The sequence below is a fragment of the Herpailurus yagouaroundi genome, unplaced genomic scaffold, assembly GCF_014898765.1.
Source record: "Herpailurus yagouaroundi ecotype Mexico unplaced genomic scaffold, PumYag 142, whole genome shotgun sequence".
NCBI lineage: Eukaryota > Metazoa > Chordata > Mammalia > Carnivora > Felidae > Herpailurus > Herpailurus yagouaroundi.
The window spans coordinates 13,328,205-13,355,590 of NW_024412397.1; the positions used below are offsets into that span (position 1 = coordinate 13,328,205).

Consider the following 27,386-nt stretch of genomic DNA (forward strand, 5'->3'; position numbering starts at 1 on the left):
TTTAGAAGCTCAAGTGATGTTTACAGAATGCAAATCTCATCAAGTCATTTGTCTCGGAAGAAAGTCCTCATTCCCTGAAATGGCTTACAGCGTTCCGCACTAGGAGGTCCTCACCCATCACTCAACCCTTGTCCTTGCCCATCGAAGCCTTCTCACAGCGCCCAGCACCCAAGTGGCATTACTGTTCTGAAGTCTGGCTTCTCTGTTTATGAAGACAAGGACTGAGGCTCTGAGGCTCTTTGGTATTCATTTTATATATACATAAATTCATATATATATATATACACACACACACACACATATATGTATATGTATATATGTATGTAATGAATAAAATACATAAATAATATGTATAATAATACACACAAGGCTTAGAACTTAGGTGCTCCAGAAATATATCTTCCAAAAATTAACCAGGTTATAAATGAATAATGAAATGACAACAATCTTTTAAAGTCATTCACTCTTGGGCAGCAAATCTGGGGCTGACTGGAGGTATACGTGCTTTTTTGTGTCGGACTGAGGGTGGGCTGGGTGCCTCACTGAACTCCGCTTTCTCTACTGACCCAAAGAAAAAATCAAGTGCCACCAATGGAAAGAAACAAAAGAAGGTTCCCCCACAATAAGACATAGAAGGAGCAGCTTCCCCGAGAAAGGCCCCAAAACAAGAAGAGGGATGACACTCTCAGGAAGTGAATCAAAGGAACATGGGACATGAAAGCAAACACCAAGAGCTGGTCGAGCATCAGTGTTATAGCTACTGGGAGAACTGGAGCCTCCTTCCAGCTGCCCTTTTCTGTTGCCTTAGATAACTAACAGCCATTTGATAGGATGACCACAGACCATGACATAATATCCAGTAGGATTAAGGTAGGAAAACCATATAACTTATAATCCAAACCAGGATACTTTTGAGCATGAAATGGGAAGCTGTTTGTTGTTACACAAGGACAACAGAGGTGAGCCAAGACTGGGCCAGTCACACCAGTATTTTGGTTACCCCATTAATCCAGGCACTCCAAGGACAGCATGGGGGAGAAGGATCTAGATTCCTCAATGCAGAAGTCTGAGGGGGATTTCTCCCCAAGAAGCGTCTCCTTTAAGTCTTCATTTCTGCCATTCCATTCTGCTCCTGAAAAAAAAAAAAAAAAAAAAAATTAGAAGTCAAGGGAAAAAGCTATACTTATCAGTAAACACACAGACAAATCTCTCACTGTACCATATTTTTTTTTCACTTCATCTTTAACTGTGCAGTAATTTCACATGGAGGAGGTCACTCTGAAAAGAGAGATCCGAGAAAAGTCCGACGTTCTATGCCCCGTTGATACACAAGGACGCAGAATCTGGTTTGATGCTATTTACTGTCCAGGGGGGCGTCCCAGGCTTCCCTGTACATTATAGTGAGGATGTGAATGCAGTTAGGAGAGCAGCGATTTTGCCTGAGTCACTGTGACATTGTATATACCAAACACTGATCTGGAGGTTCAGTGTTCCTGAAATAAGAGAGAGAAAAAAAGATGACTGATAAACTAAGAAGAGTGTTTAAGTATGAAAGGGAATAAAACTGATAGAAATGAAAACAAAATACTATCAGAAAACACCTAAAAAAAAAAGTAGAGACTTTTTGGTTTTTGAAATCCATGTAAAGGAGATTTCCTCCCTACTAACTTTTTTTTTTCTTTTAATTATTAGTCTTTAAGTTTTTTGGAGCAGTTTTAGCTTTACAGAAAAATCGAGCAAAAAGACTTCCTATCTACTCCCTTTGCCCATCCTTCTGAATTTCCCCATTATTAACATCTGGCATTAGTCATACACGTATCCTCCCATATGGTGTCGTATTCAACAGTTTCATGGTTCTCCGTGATGGATACTTGGGTTGTTTTCCTGTCTTGGATATTATGAATAGTCCTGCAATGAACCTGGGAGTACAGATGTATCTTCAATACACTTACTTCATTTCCACTGGATATGTATCCAGAGATGGGATTGCTGGATCTTATAGCAGTTCTGTTTTTAACTTTCTGAGGAACCTCTGTACTGTTGCAGTAATGGCTAAACCAATTTACACTGCCACTGACCGTGCATAAGGTTCCCTTTTATTTACATCCTTGCCAGCACTGGTTAGTGCTTTTCTTTTTGACACGGCCATCTTAACAAGTGTGAGGTGATATCTCATTGTGGTTTTGATTTGCATTTCCCTGACGATTAGTGATGTTGAGTAATCTTTTCATGTACCTGTTGGCTTTTTGGAGGTCTTCTTCAGAGAAATGTCTTTCCAGGTCCTTTGCCCATTTCTTTTTTTACTGAGATATAATCGACATATAATGTTAGCTCTTGGAAGAGTGAAAATAGCTGTGTTCTCCGTATCTGGGGGAGATGTAGGAGAAAAACATCAAAGGAAAAGACCTCAAAAGGGAAAGGCTGCAGCAGGTGCAAGGCCTTAGGACATGTTTTCACAGCTGCTCTTAAGGAATGCCTTGAGCCATGAGCATTGTCCACGGCCTTCATGCCTGACCCTTCCTGGTCATAAAGAACAATCATCTAGAAATTCAACCTTGAAAAACAAAACCATTAAGTTGATTAACACACTCGCTTAGCTGACTTTTTGCACGTAGTCTTTAGCAATTTCCCTAATAAAAGGGGGCCTCATTCTGACTTCAGCATGAGGACCTTCACTTAACTGCATTTTGTTTAAGGACTCATCTTTTGCAACTCTGGCCATACTCCCTGCAACGGGTGCCTGGGTGCCCTAAAAAGCTCCCCATCCTACAAAGAGACTTCGGAGAATGACTCCAGCACCCCTCCCAACTTTGCTCTCCCAGGCTGATTTAGTCATTGTCTCTCCAAGTCCTCCTCTCCTATCCCAGCACTCACACTGGTGTTTCTGAAGGCCCCTCTCTGAGACTTATTCCTGGCTTTGACTCTAAATGATGACCATCACCAGCTCAGTCCCCATCCCTTCAAGCGGGTTTTGGGGTTCTAGGACTGCAGCCTGTGAGCAGACACTCAGTCTGAGTCTTTTTAACAGACAGAGGCCAAGCCAAGTGAGCGCCATGATGCTCTGCTATGGTCAAGCCCACAGCACTTGGCCTATGTGATACCCCTGAGTTCCTATACAGCATATGCCAGGTTCACGTAGAAGGACGCGGCATTCACCGGACAGGTCCTAGTCATCGTTTCTTTAGGATGTTTAAAGTGAATAGTAGATGCCAAGATACAACTCTTTTCTCCACCCATCATTGTTGCTTCAGGTATCTCCACTGTAGCACAGTGAAACCCTCTGTGCTCGGGGACCACTGGGTTATTCTGTGAAGTAGGCCAAAGTGGCCTCTTGGCTTTATGCCATGTGACAAGTGGGCTTAAAAAGGATCATTAGGATAGCCCATCCTTCAGTGCCCTGATGGGGAAAAAAAGCCATCACTGGCTGCCCCCACTGTCAGTAGAAAAAGAGCGTGTCCCATCACCTTAGGGGGGAAGCAGTGGCCTGTTATGGACTGCCTCTTCTAAGATTGGGTTACGGAAGAGAGAACTGAAGGGCCCCTATGCTTTGTTCACATCTCTGAGAGAGTTCTGGTAGGAAGCATTTATGAAGAGGGCACTGAAAAGGCAGTAAATGTATCATGGCCATTATTATCTGATTATCACTTCATGTTATCTTGAGTAGAAATTAAGGAGGATTTCTTTTTTTAAAAAGGTTATCTTTTAAATAAAAATCTCCTGATTGATTTCTGTTTTTGCCGTTCTTAATTTTTATTCATTGCATTATTGAAAAAAAAGAGGGAGGGGGGAAGAAGGTAGGAAGGAAGGAGAGAGAGGAGAGGAGGGAGGGAAAGAGAAAAATGAAGGAAAAATGGAAAAAATAAAGGAAGGGAGGGAGGCAAAAAGAAACATCAGTTATCCAATTTAGGGCTTGAAAACATTTGGCCAAAAATTCCACGAAAATGTTGATTCAGACTCCTCCTTCTTCAATCTCCTTTAGTAAGTCATTTAATTACTGGAGTATATTAAAAATCTTCACAGAACTGAAGGCATTTTGTATGTTTATTATAATGAATACAGAATTTTGAACTAAAATTCATGATGTTATGTCTACACATGCAAGGAAAACTATAATATTTAAAAATCCAACCAAAGCTGAAGCCCTTAGTTTTCTGAAGGTAGATTGGTCACTTGTTCAAGAGATCACTGATATATACAAGTCAAGTAAATCTAACCCTTGAAAACTGTTCTCATCGACTTGATCATGTCACCCAGATAGCACTTAAATGAGGCCCCAAAGATAAGAGAACCAGAGAAGCTTTTTTTGTAAATGTATCTTCTTCCATGATTTCCGTAATTTTAGGGTTCACCAATTCAAGGTGTAAGTTGAGAGAGATCCTAGACCCATTTTGCTGATGAGCAAAGTAAGGCACAGAGGTGTGTAAGGGATGAGCTACTTTTAGTCATGGGTTTGTCCCTGTACCTCTTCTGTGACCCTGAGCCCCCCTCAGCCCCACTTGTTTAGGGAGAGGCGAGCTTGCCACAGAAGACGATCATGTTGGTAGGGATGTGCCTTATGAAAAACAGGAAAGGGTGGTTCGCCATGAACTGAGCTCGGATGGGGAGTCTTTTTACAACGAAGCTGTCCCCAGTAGCTGCTGCTGCCTCGGTGCCCTCTTCATTGACATCCACGTATGACTTGTGGATGACCTTTGATAAATGCAGGCCTTTGGCTGGTGATATTCCAGAGAGATCAGCTTTGATTTCGTTGAAGACATCTGTCATCCCAAGGGAGTTTAGCAAAGCATTTAGCTCATACTTCATTTCAAGTTTGAACCTGGGGATATGCACTTCGACTTCCCTCTCTACCATGTTAGCAGAGCTGGTCCACTCGTAAAACGTCTTCACGTTCAGCTGTTTCTCTATCTAAGAGACAAAACACAGATGAGCCCATGTAAGCCAAACACGTGCCTGTGGCATTAAATGCCATTCGTTTTATAATTCTCAGTGTGCATGATTCCATGTATTGCTTTCTTTTGTACCTTGAAAATATGCTCAAGTCCTATCTGGGAAAAAACAAAAAAACCAAAAAACACCAAGAATGTTGCATTCAGCCACATCTTCCCCATTCTCTTGTCTACTTTTCATCGGTGTTTCATAAGTAAACGCCCCAAACGTGTATCCTACAGTCTTCTGCCTTAACTCCCTCAGATGCAGACTTCACCTAAACTCCCTCTCTTGCCTCTGAAGTCCTTGTGTTTCCTGGATTAAGTCACCATTTCTTGACTTGGTTCTCAACTCCGAAACATTAAATTGCACCCTCTATTACAAATTTGTTGCTCACTTGACTTCTGCGATGCCAGGACCCCCTCATTACACCTGGCTTCCCTCCTGACTTTGCCCTTGCCCTCACTGCCTCTGCTATGTGACTACTCCCGAAGTCCCGAAGAACTGAGGTTCTACATACCTTCCACACCTCCGCTCAGCCATGTAGCCTACCAGGCCCCTTCTCATCACCCCCACCCAGTGCCATCATTCGGTGTAAACCCTTCAAACTGCTCCCCTTGGGCATGCGATCCCTCCAGCCAGTCCTCCCCACAGCTCCAAGACCAGCAGGCCAAAGCCCATCATCCCACGACAAGAGTTGAAACCTTTTTGTCACCTTCTCTCCATCCTGACAATATACAATCAGACATGAACTATCTTTTCCTTTTGTCCTTTTCTGCCCTAATCCGAGTTACCATGATGCAAATCTGTCTTGCTGGTCTCATATCTCTAGGGCATTTTCATGAGCATTTTGCTCTAGCTGGAACCACAGGGTACCCTTGTTCACCTATTCATCTTCTACCCCTCCACCTGTGCGACATCAAGGTTACTCTACTAGGAGCCTTCCAGATCCCCTCATTGTCTACTCTCTCTACTCCCACAGGACTTCCGGCAGAGTATCATGGCACTTGTTACATGCTGTTTATAACTGTGTGTTGGAACCACACGTTTGTCTATGTTTCAGAACCCACTACGTCTATGTTCTATGTTCCAGAACCCACTAGAATTCTCAGCATAAACAATGTTTGGTGTATGAATGGCTAAACGAACAGATAAATGAATGCATCACAAGCTAATAAAGACCACTTCTACACTGCTTCCAAAATGCTATCTGCCTCCAAATATCTCCCCTGGCAGTCCACAACAGGTGCCCAGAGGTCTGAGCCCCTCTGAATCGGCCATGCCAGTATCACACCTGTTCTCCTGGCCACAGCCATGCTTCTCTTCCTAGAGGTCCACACACACACATCCCAACCCAGGTGCTTCAAGAAGCCTTTCCTAGGCCCCACCCGCCCGTGCCACATTGTTTAACCTCAAGCAGGCGCTCCCTGCCTTAGAAACCTCTGACCGAGACCATCCCATCCGTGCGTGTACGTCAGCTTCCTCTTTGTCATTCCCGCAGAGCACTGGAGAGTTCCAGCAAGGCTGGCGAGGTGCGCTCACTCCATGTCAGTGGCTTGCCTGCTTCTGTGCTAGGCGGTTTTGGCTGCAGCCAGAGAGGGGGGCTTTGACCCAAACCCCTGCCACCACCATGACCTTTTCTCAATGGCTGTGGGACTCATTTCCCCTACAATAGCAGGATGCTAAGAAAGAGTGGTTGCCTCATGAAAGCATGTTATAACTGGGTTGGAAAAACTGCTCCCGAGTGGAAGGTGGCTTAATCAGATTGCTGTGTACTAAGACCCTAACCGGCATTACAAATCCATCACTAGAGAAAGATGCTTCCCAAATGTCAAGTAAGCAGCAGGTGCATGTATTAGTCCAAGATGGCACTTTTGCCTCCTTGTGCCCTCTTTTATGGAAGAATAGATTATTCCCCCTGAAATGCATGGTCCCGAAGGCAGGGCCCAGGGTCCCCCTTCCTCTCACAGCCCCTGCGGCCTACCGCTGAACCCAGCGTGTGACTGAAATAGGGACTGACCACACTAGCGTCACACCCACGTGCACATGTGTTTCCTCTTCACATTAGCATTCTCTAACTTCACCTGTTCCAGGCTGGCCGTGCCCGCGGGAAGCAGAACAATCATGCTTAGTTTGTGGTTCACGTAGGGCAGCTCCAGAATTTGCATCCGCGGCTCCTTTATGAAGGCTAATTTATATGTTCCCGTTTGATACATCATTTCCACAAGTACGCTTTTACCCTATTAAAAAAAGGGGGGTTCTCATTAGGTACAACAGTCACATATTTGCATGCACATGTACGTATGCTGATGTTTTTGCAAAACATGAATATTTGCATTAACACTAAAGGCGTGGGTAAAATAAAACCAATAAAGGACACCCTTTATTACTTTCCTTTGCAAAGGTTATGAATTTTTTATTTTAAAATAAGTCATTGTTAGAGCCTGTCTAGTTCAAATACTATATACAGTCATCTACATATAAAATTTCTTTTATATATTAGCTTGGGACGCATTCAAAACGAAGCTAGCATTACCACCTAAGATGATTTATGTGGAAAAATGACATCATAGGATCATTTTCTTTGCTAATCCAATTGGAGGCTCTCTAGGAGAAAAGTAATCCGGAGAGCTGTGTTGTGCTGAGAAAGCAACCCCAGCACACGTGGACAGAACGCGTGGCTACGGGAACAGGCTCTCTTATCTGCGAGAGGGGTGCCAGTCTCCAAAGGCTCTAGTTACGGGCCCCATGAGAAAGATTACTGGCACTTTGTGAGGAAAAATTAAAGTAAAATTCACAGAAAACACAATTAAAGTCACCTCTGGGTGACTCAGTCGGTTAAGTGTCCAACTTCGGCTAAGGTCGTGATCTCGCAGTTCGTGAGTTCGAGCCCCACATCAGGCTCTGTGCTGACAGCTCGGAGCCTGGAGCCTGCCTTGGATTCTGTGTCTCCCTCTCTCTCTCTGCCTTTCCCCCATTCACGCTCTGTCTCTCTCTCCCCCCGCCCAAATAAATAAATAAATAATAAACATTTTTAAAAAAGAAAGAAACCCAGACCAGTGTCTTCACTGAAACTTTCTAAATTGGCCTTAACATTCTCCAGAATTTATCATCAGTCTGAAAACAAAATACTTACCTCACTTAGCAGAAAAGGGGTTTTAATTGTCTCTCTTTCCTGAAACTTATTTTGCCATTGTCCTTTGAAATATATGGCATTCACCAGGACCATTACACAAGAAGGATCAATTGTGCCCTTTCCAAAGAGGTTTGTGACTTTTCCTTATAATAATAATTAAAAAAAAAAAGATAATATATTTGGATTAGAACTTGGGTTTATTGATAACAGAGAGTTGAACATTCACTAGAAATCTGGAACCATTTCTTAATTTTTTTTAATGTTTATTTGCTTTTGAGGGAGAGACAGAGCGCGATCAGGAGAGGGGCAGAGAGAGAGGGAGACACAGAATCTGAAGCAGGCTCCAGGCTCTGAGCTGTCAGTGCGGAGCCCGACGTGGAGCTCAAACCCGCAAACTGTGAGATATGACCTGAGCCAAAGTCAGATGCTCAAACCGACTGAGTCACCCAGGCAGCCCTGGAACCATTTCCTTTTTAAGGCTAGTTATAAATTTGAGACACCAGAAGAACCCTTTTATCTCCTGGCCATGGAGGCTGTCCTTGTCAAATGACGTTTATATCACAGGATTGAATGCTTTGTTATTTCTAATCAGAAGATGGCATCCAGAGAGTAGCTAGTATATTAGCTAATGATCCACTTGTCTGATACCTAGTCATATCCAATGCCTTCCTATACATTACTGCTTATTTAGAAAATCTTTAATAATTTCTTATGGCTTCCCTTTAATAGTTAACAGGCTTCATACTTACCAGCACTTCACCACATCCAAATAGGTTAAGCATTCAAAAGATTCACTGATTCTTACAATGTACTAGCAATTCGTGTATCACAAGTATATACCAACACTTAAAGTAAATACATATCTAAAAATCAGAATTTATAAAAAACATACAAGATGTTTACTGCTTTGTTAATATACTGTTCAAATTGAACACCAAGCCCCCTTGGTGCACCCTGGTACACTGCAATTTACAAAACCTTAATTCAATACAAGCTAGCAATAGGAAACATAAGGATATCTGGAACATCAGACTCTAAGCTTAATTTTTCCACTACTGTTCTAAGTAAATTAGCAGATCTGAAAACGTGTAGACCTTTCCAAGCATTTTCTAACTTAATACAAAGAACTGAATAAATGCATATTTTAATCTTGTCACCTATTACTAAACTTGAATAACACCCATCAGTCCACCCATCAACAAAATATTGTTGACACTTCACTGATAAGTGAAATAGTGAGATACAAATATGTTAGGGGCAGTCTTTAGGCTCAGAGAAGTATTTATTTTGTACTACTGACATGTTCTTCATAAATGCAATTAGCTTTAATTTAATACTTTGATGTTATTTCATCCTAATTTTATTACTTAATAAGCTTTATTTCTCCTGTATCAAGGAATATGATTGCCTACGTTCATAAACCTCAGAGACTACCAGTACAATGAGTTGATGGCATAACCACACAGACGAGGATTTCAGCATGGTACTTTGTGCATCTCTAGTGGGATAGACCCAAAGGACAAAAAGAACTCCAAACAACATCTTAAGCTACTGTTATATTTTATTAGTATTGTTATTTGGAGACTGTGTGTATTGTTGGATGATGCGATTTTGCAGTAATATTGGTGACATTGGAATCTGGGATTTTTGACACAAGATAGAAGGGAAATAGATGTAAAAAAGGGAGGGCCGTTAAGTAAAAATCCTATGAACTGGAATTTGAATTGGTCGTATCAGTAAGAAATTATGCCGTATTTCATCTAAAAAATGTATTCACTGAGAAGGCCTTTAAACAATGACCATGCCAGTATCAATGGGAACTCTTGTACCCAGGCTATGGTCTCTAATATCACTTCTCATGAGAATGATCCAGGATTCCCGCGAGAAGTAATTCTAGGTCATCAGCAGGACATGAGTCTGGAACATCTGGTAAAATCAGAAAGCAAAGAAGCCATCAAATTCCACAAGAGTAGGGTCAAAAGGACTTAGGAGCCAATATAAAGATGGGACCCCTGACTAAAAGGAGACAATAAACTGAAACATCTCAAAATGTTTAAATTTATGAATTCATAATGATACTTAAAAAAGAAAACTTGGGGCACCTGGGTGGCTCAGCTGGTTAAGCGTCCGACTCTTTGATTTTGGCTCAGGTCATGATCTCTGAGTTCGTGGAATCGAGCCCTGCGTTGGGCTCTGTGCTGACTGAATCCCTGCTTGGGATTTTCTCTCTCCCTTTCTCTCTGCCCCTCCCCTGCTCAGCTCGCTCTCGCTCTCTCAAAATAAGTAAAAAAACATTCAAAAAAATCTTTGGGAAAAACCTCATTGGCTGTCTTTGAGGATGCTCAGAGGGAGTAAATGTTGGCTCAAAAACTGGTATTGAAGAGAAGGAATCTGGCATCCTTTTTTTGTTTGTTTGTTTTCCTCATATCAACTGTACTTAGAATAACCAAATATTTTATGAGTAGAAGTTTCTCATAATCCAGATTCTAAAGAAGGAATGGAAGAACTGGAATACTGCATGGGGCGCCTGGGTGGCTCAGTCAGTTGAGCGTCCGACTTCATTCAGCTCAGGTCATGAGCTCACGGTCTGTAAGTTCGAGCCCTGCATCGGGCTCTGTGCTGACAGTTCGGAGGCTGGAACCTGCTGCGGATTCTGTGTCTCCCTCTCACTCTACTCCCACCCCCCAACTTGTGCTCTGTCTCTCTCTCCTTCAAAAATAAATAAACATTAAAAAAAATTTTTTTAAGGAAATAAATGTTTAAAAAAAAGTATTTTTAAAAAATCAGAGCTAAAGGAAGCCAGGCAGTCAACGCTGAAGGGGCAAAGATCTCATAGGCAGGAGAAACACAAACAGATGAGCTCAACAGGGACTTCTGAATAATTTTTTCCTCAAGGTATAGTGAAGTTTCAAAAGCTTCCCCAAGCCTCGATAAGGAAAAACATGACAGAAACTGAAGACCAAGAATTTAAGAACTGCTTTTCTCGGTGCTAGTGAAAAACGAATTGAAGTTCAGGAGCTGGCAAGGTGGGAGAGATGTTTCAGAGTAACGCAAGGAGCAATCCGCTGAGAATGTATGGCAATTTAAATACCTACGCACTTAAAAACGCAGCCTCAAAATATGTGCGGCAAAATTGGACATAACTAAAAGGAGAAACGTAAAAATCCACAATCATAGTGCAAGATTTTAATACAGCTTCTCTCAGTAAATGATGATAAAAAGCAGTCAAGAAAGAAGCAAAGACACTCAAACAGAGACATCACAAATAAGTCAGCCTAACTGATAAAATTAAAAAATCTCACCCAGTAACTAAAGAATACACATTATTTTTAAGTGCACATGAAAATTTTACCAAAATTAAAACATATGTTTTACCTCAAAAGTCTCAATAAATTGCAAACAATTGAATTATTATGTTCTCTGATTACAACAGAACTGAGCTAAAAATCAGTAACTAAAAAACAACCAGAAAATTTCCACTTTTAAATAACCCCTGAGTCAGAGAAGAAATCTCAATGAAAATTAGAAAATATTTTGAGGCCCCTGGGTGGCTCAGTTGACTGAGCATCCAACTTTGGCTCAGGTCATGAGTTTGAGTCCCACATCAGTCTCTCTGCCTCCAGTGTGGACGGATTCCACTTCAAACCCGCTATCCCCCTCTCCCTCTGCCCTTCCCCGCTCATGTGTGCGCATGCACGCACACACTCTCTCTCTCTCTCTCTCTAAAAATAAAACACTAAAAAAAAGAAAATCAGAGAATATTTTGAACTGAATGATAATGGAAATACAATGAAAAATTGTGAGATGGAGTTAAAGTCATACCTAGAGGGAAAGCAATGCTCTTAAATGCATACATCAAAAGAATGTCTGCAACCCAACTGTTCATCCCAAGCAAATTACAGAAAGAGTAGTCATTTAATACCAAGATAGTAAAAATAAGGAAATAAATGATAATCATAAATATTCATGTAATAAAAAAACTACAATAGGGAACACACAAGTTGATTCCTTGAAAAGACTAAAAAACTACCAATCCATAACAAGTCTAATTAGGAAAAAAGAAAAAATGCACAATTCACGTTTCCAGAAATAAAAAAAAAGAGAAAACATTATCTAACCAAAAGACATTAAGAAGGTAATACAACTTTATTATTAGCAATTTTATGCTAATACATTTGAAAATTCAGATAAAATGGCTGTATCCCTTGAGAAAAAAATTCAAAAACGTACACAAGAAGAAACAGAAAATATAAGTAGGTCTCTATTTATTAGAGGAATCAAATCTCTAATCAAAATCTTCCCACACAGAAAACACCAGGCACAGAGGGCTCACCTTGGAATTTATGTAAGATTGTTTATGTAAGATTGGCGTGAATTCTTCCAAATATTTGAAGGAGAAAAATTCACACCAATCTTGCATAAACTCTCTTTTGGAAATTAGAAAAAGGGGAGAAACACTGCCAACTGGTTTCATAAAGTGAGTATAACCTGGATACCTGAGCTGACAAGAATATTTGAATAAATAAAAACTAAGGTCAAATTCTTTCATGAACACAGGTGCAAAACCTCTAAAGAAAACATTAGGAAATGAAATCTGGTGATATGCAAAAAGCATAACATACCATGATCAGGTTTTGTTTATCCTAGGACAAAAAGGTTGGTTTAACATTAAAAATCAAGGTAGTTCCCTAAATTAGTATACTAAAGAAGAAAAATCACAGCTAAATAGATACAGAGAAGGCTTCAATATGATATGGTTAGTATCTATGCCTACAATTCTTAGTAAACCAGAAATAGAAATTTCTTTAATCTGAAAAAATGCATTCATAAAAATACAGCAACAAACATTATGCTTAAATACATATTATTAAAACCATTCACAAACAAGATATAAATCCAGAAACAAGACACAACGGAAGGATGCCCAATATCAGTACCTCTATTCCGCGGAAGGTCCTAGCCAATAAGAAAAGAAAAGCAGCGAGGAAGGCTGAAGAGGAAATGACTGTATTTATAGAAAATCTAAAATAATATAAGAGTAAGCTAGAGTTATGAGAACTCAGCAATCTTAATATATGACAGCCAGTTATACACTCCTACGTCAACAACAAATAAAATTTGGAATAACTGATACTAGTAAAAATTCAGTAAACACCTCAAATATCTGAAAACCATTTGTCAAAAGACATTAACATAGAAAAATACAAAATGTTAATGAAAGACATTAAAGAGGACCTAAATAGAGATAAACTTCATGGAAGTGGATTGGAAGCTGAATATTATAAAGATGCCTGTTCTTCTCCAACTCTACAGACTCCATATCACTCCAACTAAAATTTCAACCAGAATATTGACAAAAATTGACAAGGTGATTTTAAAATGTACATGGATTCCACTTATGAGTGAAATCATATGGCATCTGCTCTCAGGCTGACTTATTTCACTTAGCATAACACCCTCTAGATCCATCCATGTTGTCTCACATGGCATGATCTCATCCTTCTTTATGACTGCATAAGAAAAACAACAAAAGGGGGCATCTGGGTGGTTCGGCTCAGGTCATGATCTCACCATTCATGGGTTCAAGCCCCGCGTCAGGCTCTGCACTGACAGTGTGGGGCTGTTTGGGATTCTCTCTCTACCTCTCTCTGCCCCTCCCTTGCTTGCTTGTGCTCTCTCTCTCTCTCAAAATAAATAAGTAAACTTAAAAAAATGAATAAACAAAGAGCAGAATCAGACCTATAAATACAAAGAACAAAGTAATAATTGCCAGAGGGGAGGGGGTTGGGGGTTGGCCAGAATGGGTGAAGAAGAAAGGGAGATACTGGCTTCCAGTTATAGAATGAGTAAGTCAAGGGAACAAAAAACACAGCATAAGAAATATAGTCAGGGATACTGTAATAGTGATGTGTTGGGACAGATGGAGCTACACCTGCGGTGAACACAGCATAATGTATAGACTGACTCACTATGTTGTACACTTGCAACTAATGTTACCAGCGTGCATCAATTATACTCAAATGAAAATAAATAAAATGTATGTGTAATGCAAAAGATCAAGTTAAATCAAGGCTCTTTGGAGAGGATCAACAATGGACTTAGACTTCCAGCTATCAAGACATATTATAAAGTTACTATAATTGTGGTATTTTCATGAGAATAAATAAATAGACAAATGGAGCCCGCTGAAGAACACAGAAACAGACTCACAGATATGATCATCCGGCTTATGAAAAAATGTACGTTGGAGTGTAATGGTGACAGGATCCTTTTCCCAATAAACAGTGGTATGTCAAGTAGATGTCCATGTGGAGTGGAATAAACTTTTAAATGAATCTTGACTGTAGTGAAACAGTAAAGCTTCTAGCGGACAGCATAAAAATATTTTCATGAGCTAGGAGTAGGCAAAAGATTTATTTAAAAGTATGCCAAGGTACTGACTATAAAAGAAAAGATTGACAAATTTTGCTCCTTTGAAATTGAGAACTTCTATTCATCAAAGGCACCATTAAAGGAAGGAAAAGACAAGATACAAAATGGTAGAAATTACTTGCAACATACATATTCAGTATATGCAAAGAATTCCCTAAAAATGTGTAAGAAAAAAACCAGACAAATCATCCTGATGTATGGACAAAATATTTAAACAGGCACTTTACAAAGGAAGATACGAAGTGTATAAAAATGTTCAATGATATAATTCAAAAAGGAAATGCAAATTAAAACTAAACTCACTACAATGGCTAAAGTTAATAAGACTCACAGGTGTTGGCAAAGTTGAGGAACAAATAAAACTCTCATTCATTGCTTGGGCAAGTGCATTGGTAAACCACTTTAGAAAATTGTTTTGGGGGCGCCTGGGTGGCTCAGTCGGGTAAGCGTCCGACTTCAGCTCAGGTCATGATCTCACAGTCCGTGAGTTCGAGCCCCCCATCGGGCTCTGTGCTGACAGCTCAGAGCCTGGAGCCCGTTTCAGATTCTATGTCTCCCTCTCTCTCTGCTCCTCCCCTGTTCATGCTCTGTCTCTCTCTGTCTCAAAAATAAATAAAAACGTTAAAAAAGATAAAAAAAAAAAAGAATACTGTTTTGTATCTATTAAAATTAAATATACACATACCTTATATGGTCAGCAATTTGATTTCCAGGTATCCATCCAACAAAATCACATACAGTATATGTACCAAAAGAAGTGAATCAAAATGCTGATAGCAGTGCTGTTCATAATAGACCCAAACTAAAAATGTTCCGAGTGTTCATTAAGAGTCAGTAGACTGGATAAATATATTTAGGTATTTTCAGAGAACAAAGATAGACATCAATGAAAATGAGCAAACCATGCAACATGTAGTCACAGGGATGAATCTCACAAAATGTTGAGCTTAAAAAACCCTAAGTACATGCTTTATGATTCCAGTTAACATGAAATTTAAAAATAGGCAGAACTAATATATAGTAAAAGGAGTCAGAGAAGTCTTAATGTTTGGCAATAGGGTGGGTTCGTTTCTGGGAGGAAACACGAGAGTGGCCTTGGAGTGTGCCCTTCCTAGTAACTAATGTTTTATTTCTCTGACCTGCTAAAGGTAGAGGGGGGTTACCTGAGGGCATTTGCTTTTGTGATAATTTCTGCTTTGTGATAATTCATGGAATAGCAAACATATACTGTATATATTTCTGTAAGTATACACACACACACACACACACACACACACACACACACATATATATACATATATATTTCAGTCAAAAAAATTATTTTAAAAATCAAGATGAGGGGCACCTGGGTGGCCCAGTCAGTTAAGCGTCTGACTCTTGATTTCAGCTCAGGTCATGATCCCAGAGTCTTAGGATCAAGCCCCACATCATCTACCCCACTGAGCATGGAGATTAAGATTCATTCTCTCTCTCTCTCTCTCTCTCTCTCTGTTCCCCCAAACTTCCCCCACTTGCACTCTCTCAAAATAAAATAAAATAAAATAAAATAAAATAAAATAAAATAATTAAATTAAATTAAAATTAAATAAAAATCCAGACGTAAGAAACATACTGACCAACTGCAATGTATAAATGTTACCTGAGTCCTGATTCACGCAAAACCGAGACAATTGGGGAAATACAAAAACTCGCTGCGTATTTGTTAATATAAACGGTTATTTTTAACTTCCTATATGTAATAATGGTGCAGTGGTATTTTCTTTTAAATAATTTATATTTTTGAGAGACACAACCTGAAAAAAGATATCTGGGCTTTGTCATGGAAAAGGCAGTGAGAGAAGAGTGAGAGTACAGATAGAGAACTGGCCTTAAGTAATAAATCTTGCAGCTGAGAGGTAAATAAGGATTCACTATATTATTCTCTCTCTTTTTTCTTTAAATCTTTCCTTAACTAGATGTTTTTACATAATGAAATGAACACATCTTTAAATCTAAATATTTAATCTGCCATTTTTTAAAGAAGTATTTGACAACTGCAAGATTTATTTTAAAATCACGAAAGGTGGATTTCAATTGAATTAAATTTAATTGCAGAATGTACAACCCTTCTATAAAGTAGAAATACTGTTCTACTCATTCTCAGAATCACCTGGCTTAGCTCACAATCAGGACAAACGACTGTAAAGAATATTCCAAAATACTCCCTTCTTGTCCTCCATTGTTGATCTGTCTATGTTAGGTCCTGGATGTCACCCAGCGTCCTTGTTAGCACTGACTCAAGGAGTTTATCAAAACAGTGCAATTAAAGTTTGAAGACACCCGTAGGACTTATTCTTACCATTAGTTTTACTTTCAACCCAAGCATTAATAGTTTTCCTCGTTTCTTCTGGAGACCGTTCAAAATCAACAGTTTGCGGCGTGGTTTGATACAGTTTCTCAGAACAGTTTAGATATTGCTGTAAAAAGAAAGGACAATAGCACAACACAAAAACAGTAGAAGGGAAGCAAAAGCCTACAGCTCTATGTGTTCTAAAAATCACAACACAGAGGGGCACCTGGGTGGCTCAGTCGGTTAAGCATCCAACTCTTGATTTTGGCTCAGGTCATGATCTCATGGTTCATGAGTTTGACCCCCAAGTCTTGGGCTCTGAGCTGACAGCGTGGAGCCTGCTTAGGATTCTCTCTCTTGCTCTCTCTCTGTCCCTCCCCTGCTCATGCACACTCTCTCTCAAAATAAAAAAAATGAAACTTAAAAAAAATAATAAGTAAAATAAAATCGCAACACAGAGACAAAAGCAGCTCGTGTTTTTATGCCTGAAAGGAAGCCGAATCCATGTATACTTATTCTTTAATTTTTTTTTATGTTTATTCACTTCTGAAAGACAGAGAGAGACAGAGCACAAGCAGGGGTGGGGCAGAGAGAGAGAGGGACACAGAATCTGAAGCAGGCTCCGGGCTCTGAGCTGTCAGCACGAAGCCTGACACGGGGCTCGAACTCACGAGCCGTGAGATCATGACCTGAGCCGAAGTGGGACACTCAACCGACTGAGCCACCCAGGCGCCCCCATGTATACTTATTCTTAATAAAGCAAATGGATTTAAACAAATCAAACAGCTTTCCAAAAGCGATGTTCAGAAGTGTTTGATTGTCTCTTCTGTCCTATCATTGGCATTCTTTGTTCTAAAATGCTCAAAGCAAAATGGCAAGATACAATTTACTCTCACTGCTCTGTCCTCTCAAACAGACAAATGGGAGTCACTGCCCTACGTTCTAGATGGGAAAACTGAGGACTAGAGTGACGAAGTGATTCAGGACCGGGGTGATTACATTTTGCTTGTTGGAGGCCTAACAGAGGGCTTGGTCTCCTCGTGGTATCCCTAAAAGCCACTATAATTAAAATGGTAATAATATTGTCTGGTGGACATAATTGACATTTTTTCAACTTTATGTAAAATGTGAACAAAAATAACTTAAGGAATTCACTATTTTACTCCCCTATACTAGTAATCCAAGTAAAAATAGTGTGCAAAATCAGTATAAAGAACCTAGCCCTCTCTTTTAACCAAGTTCCCAAGCTGGCCCCAATATGACATTCTGGACCCACCACTGATTACCACCCATGCATGGCCCTTGATTTCTAGAACTGGGAACTTTCCACTGCCTCACTGCCAAGGCACCAGTCAAATCTACATTGACTCAAATGAAATTGCCTGCTGTTCCATTCTTGAGACCTTGGGGACATACCTCTATGGTATGTTCATAGCAGGACCCAAGGCCCCACCATGAACTGAGCAGGATGATACAAGACTTAGAAATATGGCAGGTATGAAAGTGGCTGCCTGGGGTGTGGCTTGCCATTTGCTTAAGTGGGTTCTCTTGTGCCTAAATCCATTATAGAACAAAAGGAAAGCTTGCTAAGAGCAAACTCTGGGCCTCGGGATGACTCTTGTTCTGAGCTGGTCCAACTGTGGCTAGAACATGCTTAAGTGATTGTCCTTAATCCATGAGATGAAAGTTTTTCCAGACAGAATCCTGTGATAATAATATCTCATGCATGATACAGATCATGACAATCTGCATGACACTAATGAGGAGCTTCACATTTCAGGAACAGATGCATTCGTCATTATCCCAAATCAACATTTCTCTACTACCTACATCCAGATCACTGTTTGTGGAAGACACGGGGCGGGAGAGAGAGTATTCCAACTTTAGGGACCATGACTGCTAATCCCCACCACATCAGCAGGCACTCCATGAAAGAGTCACCGTAACTTTTAGGACAGTAGGAAACAGCACTTCTGAAACAGGTCCACACCCCAGGATGGACCACCCCAAGTTGCAAAAATTCTGACAATCAACTGTTAAGACACAGACTACATTACCAGACAAGAGGAGAACTTTAGAAATTCAGGACTTCATTCTGCTTCCCCGGGCCAGCATTTAAATAAAACTGGTCAAATAAAAGCTATATCGCTGAGGCTAGCATTTCACCTTAATCACATCAGGATAACACAACAATTAAAACAGGAAGATAGATTTGGATAGGGGTTGCACTCAGGCTTTGCCACTTAATTATCTCAGCTACCTTTGTCAACTTGACTTTTCAGAATCCGCCTCACAATTGTAGAATTAATGGCAATTTTGTACTTATATTAGGACTATGTAGCAGTTAATGTGATAAGACCTACAACGTATTAAGTCGAGTAAACGGCACATGGTAAACACTCAATAAAACTCCATATTACACTACTGTTGGGAAATGTTATAAATAGTGTTAGAATCTTGAAGCTAAAAGGGATTTAAGTCTAATTCTCTCATTTTAAAGATAAAGGTGACTTTCCCAAAGTCATGTGTCTCACAGGGAACAGAATTCACATCTCTTGGCTCCCAGTCTGGTATGCTTCCCATTGATTCTTAGTACTCTGCCAGTAAAGACCTCTGAAGAAGGGGTGAGAAACGTATTTTGCTTTTTAATGATCCACAAGAGAATTCTTAACTACTTTGTTTTGTGCTTCATCCCTGACCTTGCTTCTTGGACAACTTTGGTGGTTTTTGCAAAAATAAAATTGCTATGTGATATTTCACAACTTTAAATGGGATTTTGATAAAACCATTTCACTGAAACTCTAAGTCAGCTCAAAATTTAATCTCTTACAGATGAATGCCATGTGGCTCTTCTCACTCTTCCCTTATTTTATGGTTTGAAACCTAGAGGATGCCAAGACAGCTGTGGGTCGCCATTCCAGACGGACTTACCTGATGGAACATCATCGCCTTTGTCCCGTAGAGTCTGTTGGCCATGCTGAGGGTATAGTTAGAGTCTGGCTGGTTAATTTGAGAGAATAAGACTCCAAACGCGGAATGAATCCTTCCAGCTTGGCTGCACTGAAGCACCAATAAACAAAGAATGGAGTATTAAGTTGCTTGATTTCTTGCCATTGGAGGGTTATAAATAATGTGGAAACAGTAAGTAGACAGCAAGGTGTTTGCCTCTGAATAAAAGGGTACGGAATACTAACAAGCAAAGAGTTGGGGAGTTTAAAGCATGTTCCTTCTCTAGATTTCCTCCAGCACAACAATCTCAGCACTCGGTGACCTTAGTCACAAGTTGTGTGCAGAACTGTAAGCTATTGCAAAACACACAAGCACTTGTTGGCCCCTATGGTTAAATCCAAAAGCACAAGTTTTCATAAAGAGATCCTATTGGGGTCTTTAGGGTGACGATCCAAGTTTTGCTGCTGTCCCTGTACCTATAGAATCATCTCTGTCACGCTCCTTTCAACGTCTCCATTTTCTGTGTGACCATGGAACCAAACACTTTAGCCCTTTGCTGAACTGATCTCACTCACCCATCCAACCCATTCCCAGGAGCAATTCTGTTAGACCTACGGCTTTGAGGCATCTGCACTCAAGGACATTATTGGGGTCTACCCACATTCCCTGAAGCAAAGTTTCCCAAACTACGGACGTGCTTTAATCTCCTCACAACAAGTTGGGTTCTGTGAAGCAAATATTTTTTGAACCTGTATGTATTTATGTGTTTTCTGAATCAATCACAATCAAACACATAACCATATCACGTGTGAGTTCTAATTTTGATGTCAACAGGAATTCTCCTACTAGAGAGAAGTGGGAATCACAGTCCCAGGCAGTGTGGGCTGGGCAACATCAGGCCCCGTTTTCCTGGGGTCTAACTATAAGGCAATGGGTCCTCTCTCAGTGACCCCACTGCAAAAATCTACTCCCTCACAGATGAGGCTGGCAGACTCAGTCCCATGTTGAGATTTACGGCACAGTCCATGAAAGAACAGAAAGCTTGAGCAAGAATAACAATAAGACATAAGATAAAGGCTGGGGGACTTTAATACTGTAATTATTTTCATTATGTTAACTGTATAGGCTGTAGCAATTACCAGGAAGACTAAAGGACTTGACCAACGGAGACAATGCTGCTGGGTCCTTTAGGGGCCAAAGAGGGGCTCTGCCACTCAACCCCTGCACTATTAGTCCTCGGTGCTCTTATGTTGAAGAGCATTTGATAGCTCAGTAGTGATACTATCATACCTTAGCTGAGGCCTTGAACTCTGGTTTTAAGGATTCTGCAATACGATTAAAGTGAAGCACCTAGGAAGGAAAAAGAGGAATCAATTGATATCAAACGCAACATACAGTCTATAAACGTGAATATTTACAAGTTATCTGTTTTTCCATTTCAGAAAATGACCAACGATAACAGCTAACATTTAGTGATGTCATCTTCCGGGTACCGAACTAAGCTTTGGCATATCTTACTGAATCCTCGCAAGAGCTTCGTAAGTAGATGCTATTATCCCCATTCACGTAGGGAAACCGAGATCAAGAGAGAGGTTCCCTGACAACTGTCTGTCCATCTCCAGACAGTAATGAGGCTCCTCTGCCCCCTCCTACTGTTCTCAGGCCCTTCACTATGACAGTTGACCCTCTAGGGTCATGTAAAACATTACATGGTGTCCCTTTACAATATCTACTTTAAGCCAAGAAAATCATGAAAGTGCATCAAAATATGGAGGAAAGAAATAAAGGACAAAACAATAATATGATGTGTAAGTATCCAAAGAGTTAAGTGATATCCATCTAGACTTTCCATAGCGATCAAAAATACATATAATGGAAAAATCACTATGTATCAAGTTACCCCTTTTCTCTTAGTCTTTCTGTTTCCCCACGTGTAAAATAGGGATAATAATCCCTACCTACCACATAGGGCTGTTGTGAACGTCAAATGTACTAATGAATTATTTTTTTTACACTTGAGAGCTTTTAAAGTGTTATTAAGTTTTTCTATCGGTTGCAATCCTGGAGGGCAAGAATAGTATCATACATGTGTTCTCTGTCATATTTAAATCACTGAAAAAAAGTGAACTCCAAAAGTAAACTACAGAAGGGTATGCATGGGAACACCAATGGGAAGGAAGAGACTGTGTTGCATTTATTGTGTTATTTGCATTATAAGTATTGCATCATTTAACCATTATTCCAAGAAATACGATTTTCCCAAATGTGTTTCTTCAGTCACAAGATGGCAGAATTTCCTTGGTATCAAGATGCATGTGTCTGGCTGACCCAGACGGGTGCACAGAACACGTGAAAGGTCTGTGGAAATCTGTGCTGTATTCCATACCTTCTCCATCTGCCCTGCACTGTTTCCTCTGGCCCCAAGGAGAACCATACTTAGAGCATAAAGCAGACTCAGTGGTGAAAAGAAGATGTTTTCTCCTACGTTGTGCCTGTTCAGCTCTTTGAACACATCAAGGCAAAAGTCAACGTTTGCTGTGCTGAGAGGATCCATTTTATGCCAAGCACTACCTGAGAACACATGGAGGGAAAAAAATCTCAGAATATTACTTGGAAGTACAGGTAATACATAGAGTTTGGTTATTAAATTTCACGAATTTATGAGTCTGAGCACACTGCTTTGTGAAAAATTACATACTCACTAATGAATGGAAGTCACTAATGAATAGAAATCACTAATGAATAGAACATTTAGTGTTCCTTTCAACCAGTGGTTCAAGGCTGTCTCACTCTCATTTGTGAACATTTAAAAGTAATTGTCCTGCGGCAGAAGAGCAGAAGGAATTAGGTCTTCATGCTCTTAATGTCCATGCTACAAGATCCTCCTCATCCTGGCATTTGTACAGAGAAATTCTCTAGCTACCCAAGTTCAGCCAAACAAGTTGCTTTACCACTAGACTGCACACCTTCACAGCCTCACAGGAGAACACTTTTCTCTTTCCAGATACCTTCAAGTTCTCCCCAGATAGCACTGTAAAAACATTAATTACCTGCTGCTCATCCCTTCCTTTCCCCTTTTCTCCCCTCCCCTCCCCTCCCCTCCCCTTCCCTTCCTCTGTGCTAAGAGGACACAGATTTCATGAATCCACTTTCATGTAACCATGCACTTCAGAGAAGGCTTCAGGATCTCCATACCCCAGGGGCCAGCCTTGACTGGCCTAAGCCAAGTGAGGTAATTGTCTCCTGCAACAGTGACTAACTGGGTACCAACTTTGAGTTATATTCTGAGGATCCAATGTACAGCATGGTGACTCTAGTTAATAATACAGTATCGTATAGTTAGTTGAAAGTTGCTGAGAGTAGATCTTAAGCATTCGTGCGCACAAAGTTAACTGTGTCAGGCGTTGGATGTGATCCTGGGAATCATTCCACAGTGTTTATGAATATGAAATCACCACATTGTACCTTTTAAATATATACTATTATATTTAGCAGTTATTGCTCAGTCAAGTTTGGGGGGAAACAAATAAAATTTTAACGATCAGAAGGTGCCGTGATTCTTGCCAATAAGGACAAAAAGTCATTGCTGGGCTTCTAGAAGAGGCTTCCCTCTGATAAAAAAAAAAAGAGAGAGAGAGAGAGAGAGAGAGAGAGAGAGACTCACAAGAGGAAGACATCCCTCTTCTTCCTCTTTTTTGTCTTCATGTGACTACTATCACAGCAGCGACTGTGTGACTGGGATGTAGCCAGCCCAAGAGGATAAGCCAGACGTCGGAGAGGAAAGGTGGACAGAACCTGAGTCCTTGTTGATGCACCATTAAGTGGATGGATTAATCCACCCTGGATCTGTCCTACCTTGGGATTTCTCATCATGTAGGATGATGTTTCCTTATATTTTAACTCATTTTGGTTGAGTCTTCTGTTACTTGCAACCAAAAGCACCCCAGCCTCCCCAGGGATTTCTTCCTACGCCCTTGACCGCTAGGACCCATTAGCCCACCTGCCTCACATTCACACATTTCTAGCACAGCTACATCCTTCTCCTTTATTTAGTTCCCCAGCCATCTACAACTACTTTGTTCTTCCTCTCATCTTCTAGATTACAGCTTCGCACTCTTGTAGAATTCAAGTCTAGGCCTATATTCTGTAGGCCATTATGACAGGTGACCAGTCCACTGCCTCCACCCGGGTGTGTTTATTTTAGTTACTAACCTGCCTTGTTTTCAGTACACATCTGAGTTGAGCTCACTGGAAGTGTGTTCTCTGGGGCGTGACTCTGTTGGCTACTGATGTAGGCATTCGTGTCATACCTCTCACTAAAACATAGTTCTCTGTGCCTTTAGAGCCAAAGGAAGCTAAGCTGAAGGTGAATGCCTCAGAACTGGGGCTGGGAGGAGGGTGCACAGCTCAGCGCTTCTCGGGCAGAGACAGCTGAAAGGAAACGTGTGGCTTGTAGACTTTCAAAATAATGACCCACCAAATTTATACGGCAAAAATGGTGATGACACATCCCTGTAATTAAAACTGGTTGTCCTAAAATAATCATTAAGGACTAAGTGCTATGTATTCGAATCATCAGACCACCCAAGATAGTATAATAGAGCCTAGCAGTTATATTATAACAAGCCTGGACTGTATTTTTCTTTGCTTTGGACAATTTGTTTTAAAGGTATAGCACAAAGGTTTTGCTAATCTTATTTAATGAAAATACTAGCACGTGCCTTTAACAGGATACTGTTCTTCAAGTTAGTTTTAATACAGCTCTCTGTAGCTGGTCTAATAATAACAATATTATTGTTGTTATTCCAGAGCGACATGGATAGAGCTTGAAAGCTCTTTATTTCACTACCTTAATAATGAAACCAGTTTCAGTCCAATAATGAGGCATGTCCGAGGCAGATGCTCTTTATACTGCCTTCTGCGTTTCGGTAAATGGGGTTAGCTAATGGAATCAGGTTCTAGAATGAAATTTCAGATTTAAGATTTATAAGTGAATGTAAATTTATTCTTCTTACATCTACATCATCATATTGTCATTATTAAAAACCTGCCTACATATTAGAGTGAACAGTAGCCCTACAGTTATGGGGGCGCCTAGCAAAAGAGTCTGGAATATACTGATAGACCACCTGTATGAACCACCTACTTTTATATTACTAATCTGTTGGTTTCTTTCTCTTTTTTCAACCACAAGCACAGAAAGCAGAAGGAATCACACCCCTCAGTTCTTGGCACAGCCATCATTGGGCCATAATTCTCTTCTTTGCTAACTGACTTCAACCCAATTCATTTTCTTTCTCTTCCATGCCTGCAGACAACACTTATCGTTCGTTTAAAGCATATTCTTATACCTACATGTGTCCTTAAAAAATATTTGTTTCTTTATGTAGCTTTTCATTTTCATAAATGAGCTTATATCAAGTAATTTCTTTTTCATTGAGTACTTTTTTAAGACTCATCCATGTCACTCTGGAAACATCGTCTGTTAACTTGCAAGTACTGTGCTTTTGTGCCTTTGCATTTTGCCAATCCATTCCCCAGTGACAGATGCCCAGACAGCCTCCTCCTCACATTGTCACCAGCACTGCTGCGATGGGCATCCTCACACAGACCCCCTGATGCTCCCGTGTGAGATCTCTTCACAAAGGAAAGGACTGCATCACAGGCTCCATGTACATGCCAAGCACTGCATACGTTATTCAGAGTTTAAGTCGTACAGGATGGGTCAGGTTACCCCAGTTTTGCAGACAAGGCGGTGAGGGGTTGAGAAATTCACATGGCATACGTGGGGTGGCCATGACATGAACGCAAGTCCATGTCTTCCGAAACCTCTGCTCATTCCACTTGCCACTGGACACATTCAGATAAGCTTTTATTTGAGGTAACATGATTTTACTTTTGTGGCACTGTGCCTGTTATCCCTAATTGATCAGGACAGCATCTTACCAGAAAATTTAAGACATTTTGTCCAAGATATAAGGCATTAATAGGCTTCATCTGTTCACGAATGGTTACTAAATATAGCATTATTTGCCTCACTTCACAGTGAGATCTTCCAGCTCTCCAAGCATTTGGTTCACAATACCAAGAAGAGAAACATTAGGCTTAGGTTTTTCAACAATTACTGGGAATACATAATTCTAATTAATTCATGAACTTTGGCATTTGGCATGTCTATTTGCAAGACAGAGTTTTCACTATCGTTAAGCTAGCTCTTAAGATCTCTATTTTCATCATTCACTTTCCAAGGCCCCGCTCTTCTTAGTACAACAGAGTGTCCATACTAATCTTAAATTCAACAGATTTTATGCAGTAACCTTGACTGACAATTTCCCCTACATCTGAGTAATTGTCTTTGGAAAACACCGAGACACAAATATGTGGATGAATTCGCTGATTCTTGTTAACTGAGTAACTTCCTCCCTAGATTTAGCGGTCTTTGAGGGCAGGGAAAATCTCCCGGTGAAATTATCGGTGTCTTGCACAACCACCCAATCACCAACACGCATTAGAGAAGTCAACATTGTAAACAGTTTACAGTTTCTGGTCTAATTGATATTAGGCAGTCAGCTGCCGAAAAGAGGATGCCATGAGGGACGGAAGTCCCAAGGCACATCGAATCCTACCAAAGATGCATAGACCCCAGAGAAGGTTCCACCCAGGAGATGAGGGAGAGCTGACATGCCCCTAGAAGCAGAAGGACTGTGAATTGAGCTCCCAAAGAAGGAAGGAATTGCGGAAAATTCCTTGTAGTGTATCGTCCTGCCTGCTTTTGGACTGAAAAAACCCCTCCCAAGCAAAAGGAACAGGTCACCTGGAGGCTGCCGTGGGAGAAAACCAAGAAAAAGCTGCCCGAAACTGCAGCCCTTCTAGGTTAAGAAGGGGGATGTTTAGGAAAAAAATAAAAAACTATTCAGGAAACGCAAAGAGAGGACATGTCTTAGAGGGGGATGTTGGCGATAAAGTACTGAAAGAGGACACAGCACTGGAAGGCATTCTTCCCAGGACATCAAGTTATTGATAAGGCCAGTCCAGCGCAGTTGAGATCTTCTAAAGAACCAAGAAGAGTTTTGCTACACAGAGGCCACGGCCATGTGTAACCAGCTCCGTTCCGGATAAGGGTTATTGGTAAGTAGAAAGTATCAACAGAGTTCTATTTTGCTAAACAAATCAGAGGTTGGAAATTAAGTCAGCCTGCCTCCAGGATTTTAAAAATGCACACCATCCACGTTAACGTATTAACAAGCATGATAATGTACTCATCAAGGGATCAGCAAAAGGCACGCTCAAAGAATAATCTTCGCCCTCGTGTGGCTCATTACACACCTGTCCAAACGTCCTATTTTACTGCTCTTATCTGTTCGGGTCTGGCAACAAGCGCAGCTGAAATACTGAAGCACAGAAATACTTCTCTTTACCTTTGCTGCTTTCCCGGGTGAAGCGGACAATTTGGCAGGTGAGATTGGAGCTGTGTCCCTGACGAGGAAATATAAAGCCTTCACTTTTTGCCCCTCCCTTTCCATTGTGTCCTTAGTGATTCAGCTCCACATCCGCCTGGCAGAAAGCACAGCCCTGGGAAGGAAGTCCCTCTAGAGGCCACCCGGAGCTGCCTTG

The 27,386-nt window shown here is 40.7% G+C and overlaps 1 protein-coding gene across 2 annotated transcripts; it reads right to left on the minus strand.

The window, feature by feature from the left end:
- Positions 1-4,023: 4,023 nt before the first annotated feature.
- Positions 4,024-27,386, minus strand: SERPINB11 (serpin family B member 11). 2 transcript variants are annotated; one of them, XM_040478618.1, is made up of 8 exons: positions 27,191-27,386; positions 22,159-22,343; positions 21,063-21,122; positions 19,755-19,883; positions 16,833-16,950; positions 8,063-8,205; positions 7,011-7,166; positions 4,024-4,905 (listed from the first exon to the last, which is right to left on the minus strand). In XM_040478618.1, the coding sequence occupies exons 2-8, from the start codon at positions 22,324-22,326 to the stop codon at positions 4,501-4,503; spliced, it is 1,179 nt and encodes a 392-aa protein (XP_040334552.1). In that variant the 5' UTR covers positions 22,327-22,343; positions 27,191-27,386; the 3' UTR covers positions 4,024-4,500. The 2 variants fall into 2 exon arrangements, with proteins under 2 accessions (XP_040334552.1, XP_040334551.1); XM_040478617.1 differs by having other exon boundaries at positions 27,099-27,274.

What these genes read in the sequence shown, in the direction of transcription:
- SERPINB11 (XM_040478618.1), bottom strand. Translation starts at nt 22,326, where the DNA reads ATGGATCCTCTCAGCACAGCAAACGTTGACTTTTGCCTTGATGTGTTC. An exon ending in GTGCAGGGCAGATGGAGAAG is followed by an intron (nt 21,123 to 22,158) that starts GTATGGAATACA and finishes TTTCCTTCCTAG; the next exon opens with GTGCTTCACTTTAATCGTAT. An exon ending in GGTTGAAAGTAAAACTAATG is followed by an intron (nt 8,206 to 16,832) that starts GTAAGAATAAGT and finishes TATTATTATAAG; the next exon opens with GAAAAGTCACAAACCTCTTT.